General features: G+C 41.3%; 1 protein-coding gene across 2 annotated transcripts in view; it reads left to right on the top strand.

Moving 5' to 3' along the window:
• Galnt7 (polypeptide N-acetylgalactosaminyltransferase 7) overlaps window positions 1-26924 on the top strand; it is a 135569-nt gene that overhangs the window by 101662 nt on the left and 6983 nt on the right. The window contains exons 3-9 of one of the 2 annotated variants that reach the window (XM_021648080.2): window positions 5076-5242; window positions 12254-12384; window positions 12644-12723; window positions 14589-14771; window positions 17406-17523; window positions 19408-19530; window positions 23914-24132. In XM_021648080.2, the coding sequence (XP_021503755.1) occupies window positions 5076-5242; window positions 12254-12384; window positions 12644-12723; window positions 14589-14771; window positions 17406-17523; window positions 19408-19530; window positions 23914-24132 (1021 nt within the window). Of the gene's footprint in view, window positions 1-5075; window positions 5243-12253; window positions 12385-12643; window positions 12724-14588; window positions 14772-14911; window positions 15095-17405; window positions 17524-19407; window positions 19531-23913; window positions 24133-26924 lie in introns of both variants that reach the window. The other variant, XM_021648078.2, reaches the window with a different exon arrangement.

The following is a 26924-nucleotide window of genomic DNA, read 5'->3' as shown; positions in this document are numbered from 1 at the left end:
TGGTTTTAAATTTAAGATTAGGGGGAAATAAACATTATAGGTTTTTGTTTCTTCATTATCAGGAACGAGCTGCATATTAAACTTTTATAATTAACATCTTAAGAGTATATTAGATTTATTAAGGCCTACAAGTTTCTTTTTACTTTTTAATCTGTTACTAGATTAGCTCACTGAATGTGTGTGTGTGTGTGTGTGTGTGTGTGTGTGTGTGTGTGTGTGTGTGTATGCGCTCGCAGCCTTGTGGCCATGTGTACACGTGCGTCCGTGTCCATGTGCATGTCTAATGGTCAGAGGATAGCCTGAGGAAGTTGATTGTGTCCTTCCAGCAGGTGGGTCCTGGGAATCAAACTTATCAAGATTTCCGTCAAGAGCCTCCACTCACTAAGCCAATCCTCCAGCCCCCAGCCTTCACATGCCCCCACAGGACCAGATATTGAGGAACTTCTCAGATGCATTGAAGTGGAAGTATCATGACTCATCCAGAGACACTGGAGAAAAGGGGCAGATCAAGTGTTTTCCAAAAGGAAGAGAGCATTTTGGTTCCAGCACTTGATGCTGATATGAGGAAAGGCCCCAGTGACTTAGACATAAATGCTACCCTTCACTAAATGCCAGCGTGAGTCTATGAAAAAGAACCCAAGCCAAATTCATGTCTTTGAAAGAGACACAAGCTTACCCAACAGACCAGGAGACTGTGCTAGCCAGTCATCTCAGCTTCACAGATTATTTTCTAAAGTCTTCAGGCCTCTGTGGACAAGGCACAGAAAAACAGGTTGAGCGGTAGTGCTGCTAAGTGAAGTACAAATGGAACTTGTCATCCTCTCAGAGACAGCACAGAATGTAGGGGGTTTTCCTCCTGCCTTAAGCTCCAAGACAGTGACTCATGAGACTCAGTTATTATCTACAAACACCTAAGCCATATAGGCTAGGCTCTTCTCTGACTAGCTCATAACTTAACATAACCCATTTATGCTAATTTCTATTCTACCACATGGCTGGGTACCCGAGTTCAGGTACTGTGTTTTGTTATCTTGGCAGCTGGAATCTTGCAGACTTTCCCAGAATCCCTTCTGCCTTCCAGATGTCCCACCTATTTCCTGCCTCAACCATTGGCTATAGGCTTTTTAATTGACAGGTGTTGCATCCATACAATGTACAAGATATTCCTTCTACAACATAACTTAAAGCACAATGCCTGATCTTATGCTTAGCCACAGGAACAGTAGGTGAAGAGATAGTAAGCATACTGAGCCAGTTTCAACATAGAAAGCTGCGAGAGATGCTTACACAGAACAGATGATATAAACTTATCCCAGAGACCAGGACTACTGGAGTCAGGGTCTAAGTCAATATATGAAATGCAATTAAGCATAAACACTGAATGGGAAACACTGGACTTGATACTAATTTAGGGAGGAAACTTCTAGGAATTTGGGAGATAGAATACGATAAAATTACAAAAAAAAAAATGTAGGGCTCTCATAGTTTTGGTTGAACCCATAAAAGATTATGCCTAGATCCAGCTTGAGGCATTTCATCTTTAAATTGACAAAGAATCATCTAATCTTTTCCAGGGACCACACTAGTAAAATGCATATCCAGAGAGTGATAATGAGAAATTGACATTATGGATTTTGGTATTAATTTCTGTGTTTTTTCTGTGTGTGATACATTTGAAGGAGTAGTACCTACCATGTCCTTCCTTAGGTGCTAACTTTGTGCCATTCTACCCGAGGTGCACAGAAACCACACCCTTGGATAAAGGCCACTCCCTCCAGCCTGTTGAGTTTAATGCACTGGATTTAATGGTGGTAACTCCCCTATCATTGAAAATACATGTTTTTGAATGCTGAGTTAAATTTTGTGTCTATATTGCTAACATGTTCAGGAGTTGGATGTGAGTTCCATTTCAAGTAGATTCAAAGCATTTTTATCTTCCTTTAATTATTAAAATAAACAGTATTTTTAGGTGGAGGCAGGAAAAGCTCCATATTTATTTTTAAATGGAAGAAGGTAGTTAATAAAAAGTCAGTGTTTCTCAAATTATGGGCTTGATTCCTGTGCCTAAAAATTCTTCACTGTTAGATTTAGACTTCCTGCAGAATTAACAAAAGAGAGTCTAAAGTTACTCCTCATTAAAATAAAGACTTAGAGAGAACAATCTAGAAATAAGACTCAGCTCTTAAAGGGCACGAGTTGAGTAGCTTCCTCACACACATACACAGGTGCACATGCACAGTCCTGTAGACTAATGATAGCACATGCAAATTACAACAACTTACAACCTAAAACCGTTGGCTTTTTCATAATCTGCTTAACTAGATATCATCCATAGCCTAATTATATCTAAACATATCCTCAATAGTGTAATTATAAGTCTTGAGTTATTTTATTTTAATCGTGTGTATGTGTTTGTGTGTGTGTGTGTGTGTGTGTGTGGTGTATGGTACACGTGTGGGTATGTGGGAAGCCAGGGAGCATTAGGTCCTTTGGAGATGCAGTTACAGGAAGTTGTGAGCCATCCCATGGGGGTACTAGAAACATGACTCCGGCCCTCTGGAAGAACAGCGAGCACTCTTAGGCTCTATGACAAGGTATTATCAAAGTACAGATGCTACCAGAACTATAGACATAGCTCAAGTGAAGTATTAATGCATGTTTAATTTTGGTTTTGAAATATACTTTTGTAAATTACAGAAGTCACTATAAAATGCTGGGGCAGGGGAGTCTGGGGCGTGGCTCTGTAGGTAAGAGTGCTTGCTGCCTTCTTCTGGCTCTGAGTGAGGGGTGCCCTACCTCATTGAGTACATTGAACTCTTCTCATCAGCTTCTGAGACATTGATTTTACTCCCTTTTGTGTTGCTGTAACAGACCGCACAGTGAGTAATTACAAGAAAGAAACTTCTCACGATCCTGAGAGCTGAGAAGGTTTAAGTCTAAGGGACATACTTTGGGTATGGATCTTCTTGCTGCACCTTTTTATGGGTGAAAATTTAAGAGCAGAATCATTCCTGTGCAAATGAGTGAGAGGAAGCAAAAGAAGATGCTGATCTCATGGTTTTGAAAGACCCACTTGTGATGATAACGGAATGAATACATCTTCTTGCCCTCAATGTCTCACCTCTCAACGCTCTTTGCGTTTAGGGATCAGACTTGGAACACTTAAGCTTTGAGGACGTATTCTCACTACAGAGCATCAGTGCTACAGTGACTTCTGTTTCTTGTTCTGATTCTTGCAGCCCTTGTGACTTGTGGCTTCTTCCTTGTCATCCTTACCCTGATGACTCATCTACACCTTGGTCCTCACTGAATTTTCTGAGCCCTACTCATCACCTGGAGCCAAACCATGGCTTAAAGCTTCTGTGCCATAGAGCTCTGTATGCCCCCTTACCTCCTATCACTCTGACACCCAGCAAAAAGCAAGCTGTGAACTCTCAGCTACACTTTCTGTTTCCTGTTGAAATTATGTGGAAACTTCTGACCAGGGCTTGTTCTAGAGCAAAGAGAAACTGCAAGGGAGAGGTAAGAGGGAGACGGTAGCTTTGACTAAATGCATTTCAGTTCTGCATTGCAGACACAATGGGAATTGAGCAGTCTCTTCAAGCTTGGAACAAATTGGAGGTGGCGCAAGCCCATTCCTTCGTCTGCCACTTTTGTTACTACTTTGGTTTGGTTTGAGACAAGATATCTCACTCTGTAGCTCAGGCTGGCCTAGAACTCACTATGTCACTGAAGGAGCCCCAAACTTGATCCTGCTTCCGCCTCTGGGGTAGATTACTTATTTGGAGCAGATTACAAGTCTGAGCCACCATCCTTGGCTCTTCATCTGTTTTTGTTATTTTTGCCCTCTTGTTTTTTCTACTTTTTTCATACTAGAAGCTCTTCTACTCCCTTTTTTCCCCCTCAAAAGGGAAGGGCTCTTCTTTCACAGAGTGTGGACCATCAGGACTTACTGATTCTCAAGGGCATCTCAGAATAGGATTGTATGGGTGAACACACTAAGAGAAGAAAACACGTCAAGTGGCTTTCAAAATGGTCATTCCCAATCATGGAGCAGCTACTCTCTGTCAGCTGCTTGGAGCATGGTGCTAAATGAAACTAATAAAGCTCTGTCCTTAACAGGTTATGGTCTTGAGCATCTGAGAGGATGGATTCCTGTATAAGGACATAGAACATGCCCATCAGTGAGGAAATGGTTAAGTCAGTTATGGAATAGCCCATACTGTAGAGTCTTATACAAGAAGTGGTGTAAAGCTAAGTGTGCATGTTCATGTACTCCGCTCCCCTTCTACCTGGGTCCCAGGGATTTAATCTTGTTTGCTCAGCAAGTGACTTTACCCTCCTGTCTGTCTCACAGGCACAGGCCCAAGATGGAAACTTTCCTACTTCTGTATTCTGAATGTGTCACCCTGAAAGGGTGTGCAGCGCCTCCCAACTTCGGCTGACCCCTTTCAGATGTGCTCATCCAGTCTTCCATAAGACACTGTTCTAAGAGTCCTCCTGTTAGGAAACGCCTCCCAACAGCTTTATTCCTGCTATTCTTGTTTCAAATATATTTTTTGTAGAGTAACAAAAGATCCTTCTTTAGTCAATCGAGTAGGTCCAGACAATTTTAGAACTATACTCATCCGCTAGTAAGTTTTTCGTAGACTTCCATGTGTCCCTGGTTAGCCTGTTTGATTTTTATCTAAATATTTTTTACTGTCGTATTAGACAACAGAATTAATCTCTTGCACTGAAAACTCAAGCTTCAAAAGGGAAAATGAAGTAATATCTGTGTCGCAGAAGACAACAAGCTGACAGCTGTAATGGTATCTTTGGCATCCTCAGCATTGACTCGCAAGCTATTTCTTTTATCACACAATGTGCTGATACCAAGGAGCTTTATCTAAGAGTAACTTTAAACACCAGCGTCTCCCTTTGATCTTGTGTTTCTGCTAAGATCCAAAAGCTTCATACTGTTTCCCTAAATAAGTCAATAATATTTAATCTAATTAGAAAATACAAGCACAGAGACTTTGACGCCAAGCATTACAGATTCCCTCTAAGTACGTGTGCTGAAATTTTCTTTTCAGATGCAAGTATTGGCATTATGATGAAAACCTGCTCACTTCCAGCGTCATCATTGTCTTCCATAATGAAGGATGGTCAACTCTCATGAGGACAGTCCATAGTGTCATCAAAAGAACACCAAGGAAGTATTTAGCGGAAATTGTGTTAATTGATGATTTCAGCAATAAAGGTAATGGCTGTAGACTTGGCATCTTGGCCATAAAGTTTTGGCTAGTAAATCAGTCAATCATAAGTAATTATTCAAATGTGATATCAAAATAATTCAGTTTTAAAAATGAAGGTTATCTACTGATATATTACTATTGTCATGTGCCAAGCACTGCATATGAATCATTCTGTCTTATCCTATCAGTAACCTCTACAATACTATAATTATGTATCCAGGAAACTCAGAGATCCCATGTGACCTACTAACAATCACAGACGTAGTAATTAACTGCTAGATCCAAATCAATGGTTTCAAGACTTTCTTCTAGCATTGTCTGGTGCTGTACCAGTTCTGTGGGGCTTGGAGGTCACATGAGTTGAGTTATAGAAATAACTTACTGAAAGACTGAAAAACAAAGCCATGTATATTTTGCAACACCACCTGAAGCTCCCACCATCATTTGCTTTTGTTTTGTTTTCTCTTCTTGGGTTTTTTTGTTTTTTGTTTTGAGACATGGTTTCTCTGTGTAGCATTGGCTACAGCTTTATGGACCAGGCTGGCCTCAAACTCACAGAGATCAGCCTGCCTTTGCCTCCCTGAGGTGTCAGGATTAAAGGCATGAGCTATGAAGCCCGACTCAGGGATAGTTTTTAAGCTGAAATCCACGTACCTAACTCACAGCCTTTATTCTGCACTCAAACAATGATGCAAATACTGAATTTGGCCTGAAAATGTGAGTGTAGTAGTCACTTTTCTTGTCGCTGTGACAAAGTACCCAACAAAGGAACGTAAGAAAGACGGAGGTTATTTTGGCTCACAGCGTGAGGGTTCATTTAGTCCACGGTGAGAAAAAAGAGGGAGATAAACGCTGTTGCTCAGCAAATCTTATCCTTTTCTCCAGTCAAGGATGTAAGTATGTGGGATGGTGCCTCCTGCATGCAGAGGCCAGATCCTGCCAACTTATCATATTCACCATCATATTGGCTATACTGGGCTATTTTTTTTTCCTTATCAGTTACATTTTATTAACTCTGTATCCCAGCTGTATCCCACTCCCTCATTCCCTCCCATTCCCACCCTCCCTCCCTCATCTCCACCGTGCCCCTTTCCAAGTCCACTGATAGGGGGGGACCTCCTCCCCATTCATCTGATCCTGTTTTATCAGGTATCTTCAGGACTGGCTGCAAAGTCCTCCTCTGTGGCCTAGCAGGACTGCTCCTCCCCTGGGGGGGGGGGTCAAAGAGCCTGCCATTGAGTTCCTGTTAGAAATAGTCCTTGTTCCCCTTACTATGGGAAACCAATTGGTTACTGAGCTACCACAGGCTACATCTGAGTGGAGGTTCTAGGTTATATCCATACATGGTCCTTGGTTGAATGTCAGTCTCAGAAAAGACCCTGTACTGGGCTACTTTTTAAATACAGAACATCTTCTGCAGCTCTTTTATTCTGTACGTGATTTAAAATAGTAAATAAGAATAAGTCATGAGTTTGTGTGTATTTGTGTGTGTTGAGAGGGAGGGAGAGAGCCGCATGTGGAAAGACCGATACCCCAGGCTCACCTTGAACTCTTTGTGTAACTTGGGAAAGCTGTATCCCTAACCACCCGCCTCCACCACCCAGGCGTTGTAACCACAGGCTGGCACCAGGCTCCTTCTTCATTCTTTTAAAGGAGACCATTACAGTATTTAGGCAACTGTTGGGTCATGTTGGTTCAACTTGGCAGGAGACTGATCAAGTGGTGATTTTCTAGAAAAGTGACCTTTAAAACTCATTTTGAATAATTTTTCAATACATTGTTTTAAGTTAAATATATATTCTTCGTTATATAAACGTGGAAATAACATTTTTGCATTTACGTCAACATGCAAATGAAAATGGGATGTTGCTATTTTAATGCAAATCTGCATATTTAGTTATTGTTTATTTTACTTGTCATAAAACAATTGAAGTTTCTGAACTGACTGAGTGTTCAGCTACTCAGTAACAACAGGGTGTTTACACTTTGGCAAACAAGTTTTTCTGTATAAGGCATGACCACCAGATCTGACGGTCGGGTTGAAGGTAGAACATGAGTATCATGAAAATACCTTTCAGAACAGCTTTATACAGCTTCCCTCCTGCAAAACTCAGTTGAGAACTCTCCAAGCCTGGATAAACTTTTGCTGCTTCTGCAAGGACATGTCTAGAATCCTGATCTGTGCACATATGCTTACACTAAAAAAATACAAAGTTATGACTCAGCTCCTCCCCCTCAGTTTTTGCAGCTGATAACTTTTTTCAACTAATTATTTTTAATTACTCTAGATGTATAGCTTTAATTTTTTAGCTAAATTAAATATATTTAACTTGGATGTTTTATCTTGGTTACAGTTTTCTGTGACAAAAGCTTTTATCAAAAATATTTTTTCATATATATATATATATATATATATATATATATATCTTTTTTTTTCCTGGAAGGCAAGCATTTGAATATAAATGTTAGGGAGCTGAAGAGGTGGCTCTGTGGTTGAGTTCTGGCTGCTCTTTCAGGGGACCAGGGTTTGGTTCCCAGCACCTGTATGATAGCTCACCACCATCTGCAATTCCAGCTCCAGCTGATCCCACACCCTCCCCAGGCCTCCAGGGACACAGTACACATGTGGTGCACTTACATGCAGGCAAGCAAACTCTCATACACAGAAAGTAATAGATAAATTTGCTTTTTAAAAAAGAGAGAAGAAAATATGCCTTAGAGTGATACTTACTGATTATCAGAACTTTATTATTAATACTTAAAAATCAGCATTATAAAAAGAATAGGTACTTTACCATTCTAAAATAGCTTTTTGGCCCAAAAAAGGAACAGAACTTGAGGCTTGAGCTGTTTGTGCACCTGACTTCCCTATAACTGTCGTTGCTTCGTGTCACAGCTCTCTACAGTTCCAAGTCTCAAACTCAGGCAGGATCTGCTTACCACACAGTAGGCAGAAACTTTTAGATTCCCCTGGAACACAAGCCCAGAAGCTCTGTAATTAGTGTTTCTGATTTCAAAAAAACATTCAAATCTGTTGCTTCAGGAAAATTGTAGTATTTGGTTAATAAGGCTCAAATAAAAATTTGGTACTTTGCCTTAATAGATTAAGTTATTAAAAAATTTTAGAGACAAAAATATAACATAGAACTTCTTAAGGGATCTACCTAGTCTTCATAACCTTTAGGCTTCTGGAAATGACAGCATTCCCTCTTAGCAAGATTTGGGGCCTTTAAATAGAGCAGGCTCCTCCCTGCCCATGGGTGTCTTCAGCTGAGGCCAAAGTAGCTGCAGGTGGATCAGCCCCATATGCTTAGTGGTTTGCAGCAGCCAGGATTTTCTCAGTCCTACCTTAGGATCTGCAGCAACCGAGGGTCCTACCTTTGGGTCTGCAGCAGCCAGCTTTCTCAGTCCTACCTTAGGGTCTGCAGAAGTCGGGGTTTTCACAGTCCCACTGGATCTCAGTCAAGGCCATCTCTGCTAACTGCTGATAGACCTACAGCAGCCTCAGCTGTGTACTTCCTACACAGAGATGGAGAAAAGAGGGGACCAAAGAACACAAATGAGTGCTTGATGCTTCTTACAAATGGCCCACAGCCTTTCTACATGAGCCTGGGCCACTGACAGCTCCAAGCACAGCCTGACAAACATGGGTTGTAGGAAGGCAATATTAAAGTGGCAGTGGGTATTTTGAGGCCTAAATACAGTCTACTACAGTGTGAGGTCACAGAAAAGCCAAGAGTCTAAATTTGAAAAGTAGGTCACTCACTTGTGTACATTAGTTTGTGTTGAAGTAACATGTCTCAAAGACAGACCTCATGGAATGTAGAAAGACTTTTGAGAATAGTGACATAGGACTGTAAAAAGCTTTGAAAGAAAAGGAGAGGACTTCTATTCAAAAGAGAGACCATGCATGCTCTTCAGTCTCTGTAAGACCCCAAAGGCCTAGGTTAGTTAACTCTGCTGGTCTCTTTGTAGAGTTCTTGTCCCTTCTGGGTCCTTCTGTCCTTACTCCCAATCTTCCACAAGACTCCTTGAGCTCAGCCTAATAATGCTTCACTGTGGGTCTCAGAAGGGGACCATCAGCTGCTAGGTGGAGCCTCTCAGAGGACAGCTCTGCTAGGCCCCTGTGTGCAAGCATAGCAGAGTGTCATTAATAGTGTCAGGGGTTGGCACTTTCCCATGGGGTGGGTCTCAACTGAGGTCAGTCATTGTATGGCCATTCCCTCAATCTCTGCTCCATCTTTAGATCCCTCCACATCTTCTAGGCAGGGTAAATTTGGGGTTGAAGGTTTTATGGGTGGGTTGGTGTCCCTCTCCCTCCACTGGAAGTCCTGCCTGGCTAGAATGTGGCTACTTCAGTCTCCATTGCCAGTAGTTTCAGCTAGAGTCACCCGCATATCCTTATAGGCCCCCAACACGTATATAACTGATGGGCAGGTTGGTCTTCATGTATGTTCCCTCGCAAGTGGAGCAGGAGCTGTCTTTGACATGGACTCTGTTGCCTGCTTCTGGATTACTTTCCCCAGCTGGGCTGCCTTGTCTGGCCTCAGTGGAAGAGAATAAGCTTAGTCCTCATTAGGCTGGATGTGCAGGGGTGGGTTGGGAGGCTCCCTTTTTCTGAGAAGAGGAACAGGAAAAAGGGAAGAGGCTGGGAGGGTGGGACCAGGAGGAGAGGAGGGAGGAGGCTGTGTTCAAGGATGTAAAATGAATAAATAAATAAATAAATAAATAAATTTAATTTTTAAAAAATTAAAAGGAAAAAACAACTAATTTTGAAAGGGAAAACCACTAAAATTCTTAGCAAGAAAATATAATTAAACATGAGAATTCTATTTGTAAGGCTTATTAAAAGTTGGTACCTGGGCAGAATGCAGGGAATCTTATGAAAGAAGAGGGAAATAGTAAGATCTGGAGAGGATAGGAGGTCCACAAGGAGAGTAACAGAACCAAAAAATTTGAACACAGAGGTCTTTCCTGAGACTCATACTCCAACCAAGTACCATGCATGGAGATAACCTAGAACCCCTGCACAGATGTAGCCCATGGCAGTTCAGTGTCCAAGTGGGTTCCATAAGTAATGGGAAGAGGGACTGCTTCTGACATAAACTGATTGGCCTGCTCTTTGATCACCTCCCCCTGAGGGGGGAGCAGGCTTACCAGGCCACAGAAGAAGATAATGCAACCACTCCTGATGAGACCTAACAGACTAGGATCAGAAGGAAGAAAAAGACCTCCCCTATCAGTGGACTTGGGGAAGGGCATTTGTGAAGAAGGGGGAGGAAGGGAGGGATTGGGAGGGGAGGAGGGAGGGAACTAGAGGGGGGATACAAAGTAAATAAAGTGCAATTAAAAATAAAAAAAAAAGTTGGTACCAAGGGGCTGGCGAGATGGCTGAGCAGATAAGAGCACTGGCTACTTTCCTAAAGGACCTGGGTTCACTTTTCAGCACCCACATAGCAGCCCACAGCTGTCTGGAACTCCAGCATCTCAGCCCTTCACACAGACACACGTGCAGGCAAAACACCAGTAGGCTAAAGGCAAATAAATTGGAAAAAAAAGTTAGTACCAAAGTGTGTGTGTGTGAGTGTGTGTGTGTATGTGTGTGTGTGAGAGAGAGAGAGAGAGAGATCTTAATTCTGAAAACACATATAAGTAGGTATCTTGTTGGTAATAAACTGCCTGGTGCTGTTATTCATACCTATAACACTAGTGCTTAGGAGGCGGGGACAGACAGGTCAAAAATCTAAGCCTGGGAGCACTGGCTGCTCTCCTAGAGGACCATAGTTTGAGTCCCAGCACCCATGAACCAGGCACACAGTGATACACAGACATACATACAGGGTAAACACCATACACTGTAATTTTAAAACAATTTTTTAAGAGTTCTGGTCCAGCCTCAGCTACATAGTGAATTTGAGGCCGGCCTTGGCTATATAACATTCTATCCTGCCACCAGCTCAAATCTAGATATAGCAAAAAAAAAAAAAAAAAAGGGAGTTTTTGTACTGGTGAGCCAAATCTTAAACAGTTTTAGGACAATTTCTGTGTCCTCAGGAAGCATCACAGCAGGTTCCAGGAGCTTGTTCTAACTGGTGAGCCAATTTCCTGGGTTCACAGTGATAAACAAAAGCTGTTATTTTACAATAGGAAGCCAAGGTGTGAACTTTGCCAATTGTTCCTGGTTTTCATAACATAGAATTCCCAATACTGAATTACAAACATACATGTATATGTAATTATAATAATTATACCTTAATTATACACACACTTGTAATGCTAAGCTGCAGACAAAAAAAAAAAAGATTGGTCTTTTGATGGTTAGAGGCCGACCTGTTGGCTAGACTTCATCACAGCAAGACTGTAATTTTCCATACCTTTTGTGGTAGGAGAAAGAAGCCCAAAAACAAACTTAAGCAGCCTATGCCCTGTGCAGACCCCAGGAGAGTTGCAGGACATTATCAGTAGATTGTGTATCTTAAAAAATCCTGAACTTCTTTCAACTGCAAAATATTTTTAAATCTGACATTTTTAAGTTTTAATACTCACTTTATGTTCACAGAAATGCTTGATATTTTTTATGCTACCCAATCTTTTGTAGATTTGTTAAGCTTAAAATTTAACATGTCTTCCATCTTTCTTTGGTGTGATGGCAAAGGACCAAACCCAAGGTATCAGAAATGCTTTGTACTTGGTCTACCACTAAACTTCACCTCCAGCCCTTAGCCTCCATCTTACTTGATTTACAGTTGGTCTAACCCATGTACAATTAATGACTGCACAGCACATCTATATTCAGTCTTCGTCTGTTTGTCTGTCTTGGGGGGCTCGAGACAGGGTTCTCTGTGTAGCCTTAGCTGGCCTCAAACTCACAGTGACTTGCCTGCCTCTGCCTCCCTGAGTGCTGGGATTACAAGCCAGCACCACCGCGGACTTGTTTCTTGAGAGGGAGGGGAAATGTTTCTCTGTAAAAGTCTATAATGTTAGTTTTTTTTTTTTTTTTTTTTTTTAATTCACAGAACACTTAAAAGAAAAACTGGATGACTACATAAAGCTGTGGAATGGCCTTGTGAAAGTTTTTCGAAATGAGAGGAGAGAGGGTTTAATCCAGGCTCGAAGCATCGGTGCACAGAAGGCTAAACTCGGACAGGTAGGAAAGTGTGTGCTGTGGGTGTCAGCACTTCCTTTTTGGTGACTAAAAGATCAGATATATTTTGTATTATCCTTTGTTTTTTTTTTGGTTTTTTTTTTTTTTTTTAATGAAATGAGAATGTTGGTTTGAGCAGATAAGTTATATGGCAAAATTGATTAAAATGCTAATTTACATTAGCATCTAATTTTAAATTGTGTGTGATATATGATGTACCGTATGTGAGGAGTATTCTTTCACCCTGCCTCTTTTTTTTAAGGTTTTGATATACCTTGATGCCCACTGTGAGGTGGCAGTTAACTGGTATGCTCCACTTGTAGCTCCCATATCTAAGGACAGGTAACATCACCTTGCTTTTTTTTCTTTCCTAGTTGAAAAGTAAACCTTGTCCTAGAAGGACAAACACTCTTCTCCTCTGTGACCCCCACTCCACCTAGTTTGCCAGATGTTGTGTGAGAAGTGTTTTCCTTGAGCTGTTTGTCTCATGGGTGGAGCCAGGTGGATGCTTTGGACTGATTCAAACGTAGCCAGCCTGTATTTGGAGCCCCTTGCAGAACTGTCTTAGTATTCTGTTGAGCCTTTGTCACGGAGTAATAGCAATTGTTCCCTCTAAGCTGGATAAATGCTCTGAAGACTTAAGGAAGCATTCCTTGAAATGAGCCTTTGTGTTTCTCCTGACCTTTTAAATGATTACTTTAGATGGTAAGGGCCAACTGTCACTTGGGTCAAGTGTTTGGGTTCCTCTGAAAACTTAAAAGTTTAGAAATAGACAAGTGTGCCATGGAAAGCAGTGATAACCATTAAATTGACAGAAATGTCTAAAACACCAGAAGGCAGCATCAGTCCCTAGTTGCAAAAGCTTTTGTTGCTTCCTGTTCAGAATTCTATTTCAGAATCTAGGCAAATGCAGCATATTCTTGTTGCAAACGGCATGGGTCAGGGGAAGAACTTGGGAGACTGTCTCTCCAGATGAAGGGTGAAGGAAGGCCCATCATGAACCCTGAGTGCATGCTGTCTGGCTTAATCCCCACAGCTGCCTGCCAGGTAGACATGGTTAGCCACACTTCACAAAGACAGTACTAGGGCTTGAAGAAACTAATTTACCACGAGTCTGATACTTAATGACCTGTCAGACAGGTCTCTGGGCTTCTTTACATTTCAACATTTATTTTAAGTTGTGAAAAGCACACAGCGAGAGGAAAGATACTTAACCAGATCGCCAGGTCACTATCTCCAGGGCAACGTGGAAGTCTCCCCGATAGCAAGAACGTGGTTTCCAGAGGTTCCGGTGAGAATCATGTGTCACGCAGTGGCCCTCCCTGAGTTTATGTTCAGAAGGGAAGTAAGCTCTCTTCTAGAATCCACTTCTCTCGTATCAAAGCTCTAAGTCCCATAGAGTTCTGTTTTGTTTTGTTTTTCTGTGATCTCCAGTTTTGGAAACCCATTCTCAATCCTTTCTGATATGATGAGCAAGAATCAACAGCATTGTAACGGCAACTCAGCATCCAATTGGTTATTCATCAACTCAGTATCCAAGTGGTCATCTGACAAAACCCAAATGCAAGGAAAAAGTTTTTTCTTTTATCCTCCAAATTCTTAGTTCATTCCTTAAGTTCCTCAACAGATACTGACTGAAGCATCGTTCTTGCTTATTTTTTTTAAATGAAATAAAATGCAGAACCTGAGGTTTTAGTTTTATTTAAGGGAGGAGGGAAGAAAATTAAGTAAAATAAAGAAAGACTCTTCATAATAACTACTTCCAAAGGATCAGAAGGCAACAGAGTTGAAAGGAGCTGTTTCCAGTGTGCTGTCAGTCGTGCATACACAAAAACTTGAAGTCATTTTTTAATGGGGGACACAGAGGGAAAGCAACAGGCAGAATAATCTTATTAACACAACAGAATTACTATGAGCTAGCTTCCAGCATTGCCAAAGAAAGAAGGAGGAAATATCTGATAAGCTCAGTGGCATGGCTCTTTGCCCCAGGTGTTTGGACAGCTAGGATAAACTCCCTTCCGTCCTGTCATTATGCTGATGCTGGCCTTGGCTTTCAGGAGACCTTATTTTACTCTATGCCCACATTAGATCATGGGTTTCCTAATGCAAAATGGAACCAAGTACAAAGGGAGCCAATGTAGTTAGGCATGCGGAACTAGTCAGTTTGGGGTTCTTAAATGCGTTTTCATTTTCTGTAAATGTTTCAGAGCTACATGTACTGTGCCTCTAATAGATTACATAGACGGGAATGATTATTCCATTGAGCCACAGCAAGGTGGGGATGAAGATGGTTTTGCCAGAGGGGCCTGGGACTGGAGTTTGCTATGGAAACGTATTCCACTAAGCCACAAGGAAAAGGCCAAAAGAAAACATAAAACTGAACCTTATCGGTAAAGATTATTACTTTATTTTGTGTGTGTGTTGAATGTTTACCTAAGTCCTTTTTTTTCCTTCCCTATGAACTCGTTTAAATATGTGGGTCCATACATACGTTTCCATTTGATCTTGCTGCATCATCAACACAACACAGAACCATTTGCACTGTGCCGATTATAGATGTCATAAATGGCAACACATATGAAATTGTCCCCCAAGGGGGTGGTGATGAAGATGGGTATGCCCGAGGAGCATGGGATTGGAGTATGCTCTGGAAACGGGTGCCTCTGACCCCTCGCGAGAAGAGACTGAGAAAGACAAAAACTGAACCGTATCGGTAATCACTAAATCACTTACCTACCTCCCTTTTCTCTGGTTGCTGCTAACCTATTAACCTCTCGCCACGTTGAAAACTCGCTGTAAGAGCTGGAGCTGCCGTCTCAAATCTGACAGAGCTTTGCTCCTTGCAGCTTCAGAGCTTTGACGAATTCACATTGGCTCCTGTAACAGCTTTCTCCCTAAATGCAAGCTCCACTAATGTGAATTATACTCTTTCATTGGGGAAGAAGTAATGTGAAAGGCATTATTAACTTGAAGCATAAATAGGAAAGGAGGAAATAGCTCTTTCCTGCTGTCCTAGGAGACCAAACGGCAGAGTATATTCTATAAATTCAAAATGCATAAAGTGCTGACAACTCAAGACTTGCAATTTGCACTTTTAAGTGTGGGTGAAGTGTTGAACAGTGAATAACACCAGCAAGAGATTTTGGGGTTCTCCCTTTTCTTTTATATGCTAAAGCTCTGATACTAATTGTGTATCAGTTCAATGTGATGAATACGAATCCATGACTTTAGACGATGTGTAGAATCCTTTGTTGTTTGGTTCTCAAAAGAATGCTTGGTTAAAAGCTCAATCCCCAAGTCGGCTTTTGTCCCTTCTTGTGGCTCTTCAAACAGAACGACTGATGTTACTATCTTCTTTTGGTCTTTTAATTGGAACATTTTACAGACTTTCAAAAAATGACCCCCAAATGAAATGTTAGTATAACCGTGCCCATAATGTTTTTGTTTTTATTTATTTGTGTGTTCCCATACTGTGGTTCTGCTTTTCTTCTCTTTCTCCTGTCACGCTGCTTATATTGTCAGAGCTCGTTTGCAGAAGTGCTTTCGTGTTGTGAATTTGGGCATGTTGTGATCAGGACACTGAATGGCAAACATGAGGAAATTATAGGACTTCTGTACCGGATGTCTTCCAAATTCTTACTGAAAACTTTTAAGGTTCAGAATAATCTAAGAATCCGTTGCTGGCCTGTCTAAACTCACAAGTCACCTAGGAGAAAAAAGATAAACGGTTCACTGCCTACCTTGGTTTGTCCAGCAGTTCCATAAAAAGGCATATTTTTAAAGTAAACTAGGAAAATGTAAGGAGGATCTCTTTAATTAGCTTACTAGTGAGCGTGTTAAAGCTGCACCTTCAAGTATGTGCTGAGATATGAATATATTTTGAAGAGCAAAAGGGCACAATCCTAATGAAATTATGTTAAATGGCAGCTAAATAAATAGGACATGAAAGCTAACCAAAATGTACAAGCTTAGTGATTTAGGCAGTGTATTTTGAAGGAGAAAAGCATAAGAGAACAACTGTTTTTTGGTGGGATTTTCTGTCAGTATTAAAAATATTAACCCCACTCATTATCTGTTCAACATACATTTGTTGACACTTTACTTAGCACCAGCCACTATTTTAGGGGCACACGACCTTTTAAAAATATCAATAATTAAATATGTTCTCATGGAATGTATAGCACACACACACCCCGCACACCTTTCCAGGGTAGAGTCAGTAGGACTCAGTGATAGACTGACATTAACATGAATGATGAGTAAGGAATTCTAACAGTCCAATTGCCCAAAGTTTAAGACATGTTAATTATTGCTTAATGGTAAGAAGGAAAGCCCAGAATGCGGTGAAATTATTCTGCTACCAGGATATTCAATAATGGGAATGACTTGACTCTAAAAAGTGATAGAATGCTTTTTTCTTTCTCCCAAAATGTTCCGAACTTAAGATCTGTTCAGGGAAGACCACGGGCCACTGTTTGCCCTCTGAACTCTTGCTACAGCAGAAGTCCATGCCACAAGTCCTGTTCCTTAGGTCATTCCTATGCCCCATTTGCAAACTCTGAATGAACCGGGCTGTTCTGTGGTGATTTACACCATTATTTGACAAGGCCTTGAGACTTAAACAATGAGAGTCTACTTCCATGGTGTATAGTTTCATTCATCCCAGAATGACTCAAATCACAAAAGAAGAAGTCAACACTGTCCGATGGATGGGTCTGTGCTTCAGGAGGGAAAGAGAAATTTCTATCTTAATTACAAAGAAATTGCTTAAATCAAAAAAAGAACCAAGGCACCCTCTAGTGGCAAAACAGCAGAGTAGTCTAAAGAATTGTTTAAGAAGTTTTGGTAAATTCAGAGATTTGAGCATTCTTTTATGAAGGATTTACAGTTTCTTAGTGTTTGGCCATCAGTCTTGTCTCTTCTGTGCATTCTTACGCTGTATTCCCAAAGGCTGTCTGTCAGTTGGTAAAGGGATGCCAGGGCTTTGTTTTTAATATTTATTGCATGCAGTGTCTTTTCCTTAGGTCTCCAGCTATGGCTGGTGGATTATTTGCCATTGAAAGAGAGTTCTTCTTCGAACTGGGTCTCTATGATCCTGGTCTCCAAATCTGGGGTGGTGAAAACTTTGAAATATCATACAAGGTAACATTTCACTCTAACAAATGCTGTTTTCTAAGTAGTTTGGGTGTTGTTTGTTCCTTTGGGGGGTGAGTTGTGTCTGTGTCCCTCTGTGCAGTTCTGGCTGTACTGGAACTCACTATATAGACCAAGCTGTCCTTAAGATCTAACCAAGATCCACCTGCCTTTGCCTCCTGGTTGATGGAACTAAAGGCTTGTGCGTCCACACCCTACCTCTAGTACTAACTAGTTACCCAAGTTATAGGACTTTCAATTAAAGCTAAGGGTTGTTTGTTTGCGTGCTTGCTTGTTTGATTTTCAAGACAGGGTTTCTCTGTGTAGCCCTTGATGTCCTGAAACTTTCTTTGTAGATCAGGCTGTCCTCAAAACAAGGATCGGATCCCCTTAAGCCTGCCCCCAACCTTCAACAGGGCATGGTGCACACACCTTTAATCTTAGCACTCGAGGTTGATCTCTGTGAGTTCGAGGCCAGCCTGGTCTACAAAGTGAGTCCAGGACAGCCAGGGCTACACAGAGAAACCCTGTCTCAAAAAACAAAATAAAACAAACAAACAAACAAAAAAGCTGTGCGCCTTCATCACAGCTAGGGTTTTTTTTGATTGTTTGGTTCTTTGGTTGGTTTTTGCTTTTTAAGAAAAAAAATATGGATGTAATGTTTCTCTAAATTACTAGAAATGTCTCAATAAAGCATTGCTCTTAGGATAAATAAAGTAAAATGATTACTTGTCTGTAGAGCTCAACTTAGAAATGTGGCCAACAAGCTTCAGAAACGGAAATGGCCTCTATCCTGCACCCAGGCTTTCTGTGCATTGGAGCCTTGGTTATAGTGGCCCTTTGAAGGGGCTGCATGTTAACTCTGTACTGACATGGGGATCTTCGACCTCTTTGATCACCTTCAGACATGGTGATCAAAGCAGACGCATAGTGACTGGCATCCTCCAGGTGTCATTGGAGCTGCCGTCCTGCTTGGTCTGACTCTGCCTCAGTCCTGCCCCATTTTCAGAGATGCGGGGAGGGAAGAGCTATCAGATGTTCATTGCTTCTTGTCTTAAATATCCTCTGTTTTAGTATTATGAGGGTTAGACTAGGGACAGCTAACCCTTGCTGTCAAAGAACTTAAAGACTCGAAATATTTGTAAACTTCTAATGTAGTAAATTTATAAAAAGGCAAAAACATTCGCTTGATGTGTTGAAGAAAATGCCACCATGATGGAGGCAGAATTTGAGGGAGAAATAAGATTCATGACTTCAGTAAGCAGAGATAAATGGAGAGCAGGTCTCCTTAAGTACATAAAATAAGGGCAGAGGCAAGGACGAGAGTGTGAAGACCGTATTAGCAAGTGCAGGAGCCGTTTGATGGAATCAAGAATCATGATTAAGAAAGGCACTTAAAGTGGACCCTACTAAAGAGTCTTACATGCTGAGTTCAGAGATTCCCCAGCCCTAGTTTGATAAGCAGAAGGCAGCAACCAAACACTAAGCCAGGCAATAACATGACCCAAAGCTACAGTAATCTCTTGCTATAAATAAGGATAGAGTTAAGTAGAAAGGAGTTCAAGGTGAAGCCAGTTAGGAGGTTAGTACAGTAATTGCCGAGGTAGGAAATCAGTTAACATCAGAAGCAACAGGTATTGTTAGGATTAATAATTTATATTATATTGAGGTTATATAGAGAAAGGGCTCCTGGGTCTACAAGTAACATATACATTGCCACTGCCTTTCTTGTTCTTACATGTGTTTCTAACATAATTAATTATTTTAGAATTGGGTTAGTTTAGAATTCAGTGCGGACATTATGTCTAATTTAAAATTTACATAAGAAATATTCTATTTTTTTTTTTTTTTGCATTTCTGATCACTTTTACAATATTTGTTTTTCCTTGTTAGATCTGGCAGTGCGGTGGCAAATTATTATTTGTCCCTTGTTCCCGTGTTGGACACATCTACCGTCTTGAGGGCTGGCAAGGAAATCCTCCACCCCTGTATGTTGGGTCTTCTCCAACTCTTAAGGTGAGGCTTCGTTGTTGTTAAAAGGAGAGAAGGAAAGAGAACTGAAATGTATGTACCGCTTCACTTCACTCTCAGCTCACTGACCGGGAAAAAGCCCTAAGCAGTCATGCAGCTCTTTCTCGTAAGCCAAGGCTAGACTTACTGATGCAATATCTTACTATTCTTTAATATTATTCATTTTAGCCCTGTTGCTTTTCATTTATGCTATGACAAGGAGTGAATGTATTTATACTGTATTTATACTGTATAACAGTATTTGATATTCACACACTGGGGAATGGTTAAAACCTGTTCTGTGTATATACTACATAACATGCTAACCAGTGCTAACATCTACTTAGCTTTCTTGTTCCCCAAACTCTGGTAGCCAGCATGTCACTATACACAGATTTCTCTGACATCCACCTGTGAGGTAGCACATGCGCTCCTCTTTTTTTAAGATTTATTTATTTATTATGTATACAATGTTCTGTCTGCATGTACATCTGCACACCAGAAGAGGGCACCAGATCTCATTATAGATGATTGTGAGCCACCTTGTGGTTGCTGGGAATTGAACTCAGGACCTCTGGAAGAGCAGACAGTGCTCTTAACCTCTGAGCCATGTCTCCAGCCCCTTCCCCCCTTTTTAAGACCGGGCATTCCATTGTGCATATCACATTTTCTTTATCCATTCATCAGTTGGCAGACACTTAGGTTAATTCCAAATATTGGTCATTATGAATAATGCTTGAAAATTCTGCAGAGAAGTGCAGGCATCTCACTGGTACATCAAGTCCACATCCTTAAGGAATATTCCACACTGGGGTTGCTGGACCATAGAGTCTTTCTCTTGTAATTTTAATGGGGGAACTCCCATACTGTTCTCCATATGGTTGTGATAACTTATATTCCTGCTGTTTGGAAGGATTCCACTCTTACCTGTATCCTCACAGGCACTTACCTTTGGTCTCTTTGGTAATAGCTGCTCTAGCAGACGTGACTTGATGCTGCCTTTTGGTTTTAACTTGCTTTCCCTGAGGTGGTTAGTGATGGAGAGCATCTAATCATGTGCCTTTCAGCCACATGTTCGTCAGGTGATTTGCCCATTTAGAAAAAATCAGCTTACCTGTACCCTACTATGAGTTGTTTCGAACTTTTCCTACGTTGTGGATATTAACTTCCTGCCAGGTGTGTGTATCACATATACATTCTCTCCAAAAGGTGTGCCTCTTCACCCAACTCTTTTTCACAGCACCACGGCTTTTAGTTTGCTGTGATCTCATTTGTGTATTTTTGCCTTGCTCACCTATGCAAAGATATCTTTGCACAAACTAATGTCATAAAACTTTTGTTACACCATCCTTCTAAGAGTTTTTGTTCGGGGTCTCACACTCAAGTCTTTAATCTCTTCTGGCTTGGTTTTCATATGTTCTTGAGAAGAAGATTGATTTTAATTTGAGGGTGGATAGTCAGTGTTCTCAACCCGTTATTGAAGGAGACTGTCTTTTTCCTGTTATGTGCTCTTGGCACCTTATAGGAAAATCAGTCAGGTGTGTCTGGGCTCTCGGTATCTATTTTTATTGCTGGGACCATTCTTTGTGACAGATTTTGAAATTAGGGAGTGTAATGCCCCTGGATTTATTATTTTGTTCAATATTACTTGAGTATTCAGGCTCTTTTTTGCTACCATGTGGATTTTAAGTTTGATTTTTCTATTTCTCTATCTTCCACATGTATTTATTTATCTTAGTGGAGGTAGGGGGCACAGGGGCCTTATGGTGCCTATGTGGAGGTCAGAGGTCAGCTTGTGAGACTCAAGTCTCTCTCTGCATTATGTGGACTCCACCAAGTTGGCTCCAAAGACCAAACTTGGGCCATCACGCATGGAGAAAAGAGTCTTTCCCCACTGAGCCATCTCACCAGCCTGTGATTTTTCTGTGTTTATAAAAACTGTAATTGGTGTTTTGTAGATCACTTTGGGGAGTGTGATGCTACCCCAAAAAACTAGTATTCTTGAGGAATTTCCAATATCAGTTCTTCCCGTCCATGAAATGGGATGTTTCCACGTTTCTTTTTTTATTATTCAGTATGCAGATCTTTCATTTCCATTGTTAAGTTTGTTTCTAAAGGCTTTTCTGCGTTTATTTGTTACCTATTTCCACTAAACCCTTCTTTAGCCCAAAAAGAAAATTTAATGTGAACAGTAGTTATCCCTACTCTTGATGTAAAACAGAAGACAGTAACTGTGGTCAGCAAGCCAAATCCAGCCCTCTGGCACCTGGCCACAGCCATCACTGCGAGAACAGACCTGACGAATTTACTAGATACTCATTGGTCCATGAAAGTGGAAATGCTTACTTCAAATTCTTTGTATTATTCCATGTGCCTGTGTATGGTATGTGTATATGTGTGCATGCATGTTCACATGGATGAGGGCACATGTTGGCCCAAGGCTAACATTAGCAGTCTTCTGCCATTGCTTTCCACCGTATTCACTGAGGCAGGGTCTCTCAGTTGAACCTAAAAGTTGCCTGTAAAGCTAGTCTAACTACCCAACTCCCCCCAGGGATCTCTCTCTTGCCTTCCTTCCAAGTGCTAGAATTACAGATAAGCAACCACTCCAGTGTGCCATTTGTGTGGGTTCTAGAGATCCAAACTCTGATCCTCATGCTGGAGTGGCAAGCGCTTTATTCACTGAACCATCCCCCCAGCTTCTCACACATACCTCTCTATAAAGAAAATGCTGGTGTGTGATGTCAAAGATGCAAGGTCAGTGGAAAGAGTAAATACCAGTCCAGTCTCATATTCATGCAAGTAGCCAATAATTTCGTCAAACTCTGCAAGTTCAGTTTTTGTTAGTTATGACAGTGTCAGTAGCTGCTTTTCCTCCATGAAACCCACCTATGGAAGATGTACAGTTAATTTGGGGTAATAGTAAAGTGATTCTATTATAGTCGTGAAAAGAATAAGTTACCTGCAGAGCAATTATTTGTAATGATGGTTTTGAAAGTGAGAGTTTTCCCTATATATGTCAATATATTTTATAATAATATATATATGTCAATATTATAGTTCTAATAGAAAGGAGCAGGAGGAGAAGGAACACCACTGTCCAGCCAGGCTCTCAGAAACCCAGTCTGGGCTTACTTTTTTCATCTGTTACCAGAATAGAATGCGTTATATTTTATCATTTGTCTTATCATTATGACCTTCCAGCTCAGGGTTGGCTGATTTTACGTACATTGTTTATTATTATTATTATTATTTATTACAATTTATTCACTTTGTATCCCAATTGTACCCTTTCCCTCAGCCCCCCCTAATCCCACCCTCCCTCCCTCTTCTCCTCCTATGCCCCTTCCCCAGTCCACTGATAGGGAAGGTCCTCCTCCCCTTCCCTCTGACCTTAGCCTATCAGGTCTCATCAGGACTGGCTGCATCATCTTCTTCTGTGGCCTGATAAGGATGTCCCCCTGGGGGGAGGTGATCAAACAGACAGCCCCAGTTCCCCTTACTAGGGAACCCACTTGGATACTGAGCTGCCATGGGCTACATCTGTGCAGGGGTTCTAGGTTATCTCCATGAATGGTTATTGGTTGGAGTTATCAGTCTCAGAAGACTCCTGGGCCCAGATTTTTTGCTTCTGTTGCTCTCCTTGTGGCATTCCAGTCCCCTTGTACATTACTTTTTAACTGAATATACATACCTGAAATTTTTATACTTGGAAAATGACATATTAATATTATTAGCTCTCTTATTTTCATTGATTAATTAAATGCCAAGTACTGACTGGTTGAGTTCACTGTTAGTTAACTTTATAAAACTGTGTCTGCTTCTCAGTTTCTCTCTTAACCCAGCTATTACACAAATAATTGAGACTCTTTTATATTTTTTAATAATAAGCTTCACAACATAAGAACTGAGCAGTTATTACTCTATTCTTAACCCTCTAAGCTAATCTGGTTTCCTCCCAGCATGCATCCCAGAGATACTTGCACTTTGTAGCTTTTCCACTCCAGCTCTTTCTCACGCCGTCTCTTCTGGTCATCCACCCTTGGCTCAGTTCCCTGGCTGAATCCCTGACTTCCTCATCTAACTTCCCCCCTGGCTAGCAGGAAGTCCAGCCTTCTTCTCTCCCCTGCTTAGTGATTAGCTGTAAGCTGCTTTATTGGCATACCAGGGGACAATTGGGGAGCAGTTTATACAACACTGAGACAGAAGACTCTTGGAACAAGTCTTACAACCAGATATGGGAGGTACAGAAATCAGCATTTAAGTTACTCAATAACCTTGTCTACAGTTCCCTATATTTTCTTTGTATTCTGGACATCTAAAGTAGACTGTTTATGCCATTATAATTATTTCTGCATCACTTAATGACTATAATTTTTCTTTCCCCAGAATTACGTTAGAGTTGTAGAAGTCTGGTGGGATGAATATAAAGAATATTTCTATGCTAGCCGTCCTGAGTCAAAGGCACTGCCCTATGGAGATATATCTGAGCTGAAGAAATTTCGAGAAGATCACAACTGCAAAAGTTTCAAATGGTTTATGGAAGAAATAGCTTATGACATCACTGCCCACTACCCTTTGCCACCCAGAAATGTTGAGTGGGGAGAAGTAAGTATCAGCCAATATTTAGAAATCAAAATGTGGATATTTGGAGTCAGTGTTTGAAAGAAGGCAAAGAAAAAAATGGGAAGGTATTCAGAATACCTTGAGAATTCTTGCAGAAATGTTTGACTAAAAACTGCCTGGCAGCAAGCCCTCTCCTTCACCAAATCATCAGAGTTGCCCCGACCATGACAGCACTCTATCTCCCTCACAGCCTTTACACATGTGGCTGTCAGTAAAACATCCCCCATCTCTCCGTCTCCAGCACCCACCATGCCCTGGCTGTCATTCTGCCTCCTTTTCTTGGTCACTTCCAGTTTCACTAACTGCTCTAATCTTGGAGATCATAAATACTGAAAACTGTTTCTTTATTCTCTATTTCATCAAAGCCATTCAGACCTGTTATCTCTCCATGGGTTCTCACAACACCCCACAATCGCCCACCTTCTAATGTACACACCACTTGTCAAATGAATTGGGCAAAGGCATTAATCTGTATGGTCATTTCCTATTTCTTCTGACTTGCCTCTGGCATCAATTCTGATTGTACTCACACTTCTGCCTTCTGTTGCTGCCCCACAGGTAACTGAACATGCTTTCAGATTTCAAGACCATATGCCTTGGTTAATCTGTGCGTTTAGCAAATATTGATTGAGGGCCTAGTGTGTACCAGTCACTCATCTAGGCATAAAACAGACAAGCCCACTTTCTTCAAGGAACATTTTTGCTGGAGGGGGTGGAAAGAGAACAGAGCAGTCCTGAAAAGCAAAGATCATGACAAGAAGGTTAATGGCTACAAAAGAAATGAGGATGAGATACCATCTTAAGAAGGTAGGGACGAGTAGGGGAGGCTTTTCTGAGGATATGACATTTATCTGTATGATAGCGACCTAGCCAGTCAGAGAGCCAAGAGAAAGTATTACAGAGAAAATGGTGAATTCAAAGTCATGAAATTGCATTAGTTACTTTTCTGTTTCTGTGATAAAATAACATGACTAAAGAAATTCATAAAAGAATTTGGCCATGTGGTTCTAAAGGCAAAGAGTCTGTCAAAATGAACAAGTGGCAGGAATGGTGACAAGCATGGCAGCTGGAGTAGCAAGCTAGGAGCTCTCATCTTTAACCAAGCAGAAAGGGAACTGGAAATGGTGAGAGTCTTCAAACTCTCCAAATTCAGGTCCTGTGACGTACTTCCTCCAGTAAGGCCACACCTCCTAAGCCTCTCCAAACAGTGCCAAACCACTGGGGATAGAGTACCTCTCGGGAACATTCTTATTCAAACCACCACAAAAACACATTGCACATTTGAGAAGCAGAAAAGAAAAACTTTGGTGAAATGGGATGGCTGGGCGGGGTGTTGGGTCGAGTGACTTTCATTCTAAGGATGGTGAGTGGTCCATGGAGAATTTAAAACAGAAAAACAGTGAGGTTTGATGTTTTTTGGTTTTAATCATCTGCTGGGAGTGTTTAGAGTAGAAATAGGGATGGACAGGGACACTCTGGTGAAAATGGTGGTGGCTTAGAGGAAGGTGGTACAAGATATACAAGGTACAAGACATACAAGGCACACACTGTAAGTCACAGATGTCATAAGAATGTGGGGACAGGGTAGGGAAGATCAATATGTGAACGGTTAGGGCTGGGATGTTGTAGTTTTCTAGTTGAGTCGTTGGTTGTGATCGGGAGCACAGTAGAAGGCAAGTGTGGAGGTGTTGAGAAAGAACACTTCCGTCTGTTGCTGTTCGGCACATACAGGACTGCCAGATTCAACTGTCAGCTCCTGGTGACTGAAGATCTTGAGCTGAACCCCAGAAAAGAGGCCTTTCTGGAGATGAACATCTGGAGACTGTTAGCATGTAGTTCAATGACACTGCAGCCATATAAGGAGAAATACAGGCCAACAAGAGAGGTCTGAATCCATTCATAAGACTCTCCAGAGTTTCAGGTTTGGGAATAAGAAGAAACACAGGGGACACTGAAATTACTGCCTTTGTACTTTGTGTTTCAATGCCTTTTTCTTTCCTCTGCTCTCTTATTTCAGCTCTCCTGTTATAACAAGCTAGTAACCCACTAGGAAAAAATTAATTTGGGGGAGTCCAGATCACACTTAGTTACATTTTAATCTCCCAGAAACCCTCTGTGTGGAAGAAATTCTGCTTTGACCTCAGTCAATCCCCTGGTCTAAATACACCTTTGTACAAATGGCTGCTAGATTTGATCTTCAATTCAACTTTCTCTCCCAGAGCCTAGACAAATACATTCAGCCTTATTCTTTTCTTGTTGTTGTTGTTTTGTTTTGATTTTTCAAGATAGGGTTTCTCTGTGTATAACCCTGGCTGTCCTGGAACTCAATTTGTAGACCAGGCTAGCCTCAAACTCACAGAGAGCCACCTGCTTATACCTCCCAAGTGCTGGGATTAAAGGCATTTGCCACCACTCCTGGCTCCCATATTCTTGATGTCTTTACTTGAATATATCAATTCAATCTCAGTGCACTTCAAACTGAGCTCCTGTTCTCCCTCTCCATCCCATCTTGGCTTATTGCTCATCCCAAAAACTTGGGAGTCTTCGTTGAATCCCTTTTTCCCATTCTTGCATCAATTTCAGAATCTAGTTCTTCCGTACCTTGACGAAGTCACCATCATCTCTCCTCAAAACTAACTTGCTCTTACTACAGCCTGTTCTAAACAGCACAAACAGTCAGAGTGGCTTTGGACATGCGAATCAGGTCATGTCACCTCTCTTTAAGAAGACCTGTAGTGACACCTGGTTGGTTGGGGAAAATAGGGTCCTTTCTG

Source organism: Meriones unguiculatus, chromosome 4 (assembly GCF_030254825.1).
Source record: "Meriones unguiculatus strain TT.TT164.6M chromosome 4, Bangor_MerUng_6.1, whole genome shotgun sequence".
NCBI lineage: Eukaryota > Metazoa > Chordata > Mammalia > Rodentia > Muridae > Meriones > Meriones unguiculatus.
This window is presented reverse-complemented; position numbering and strand designations above follow the sequence as displayed.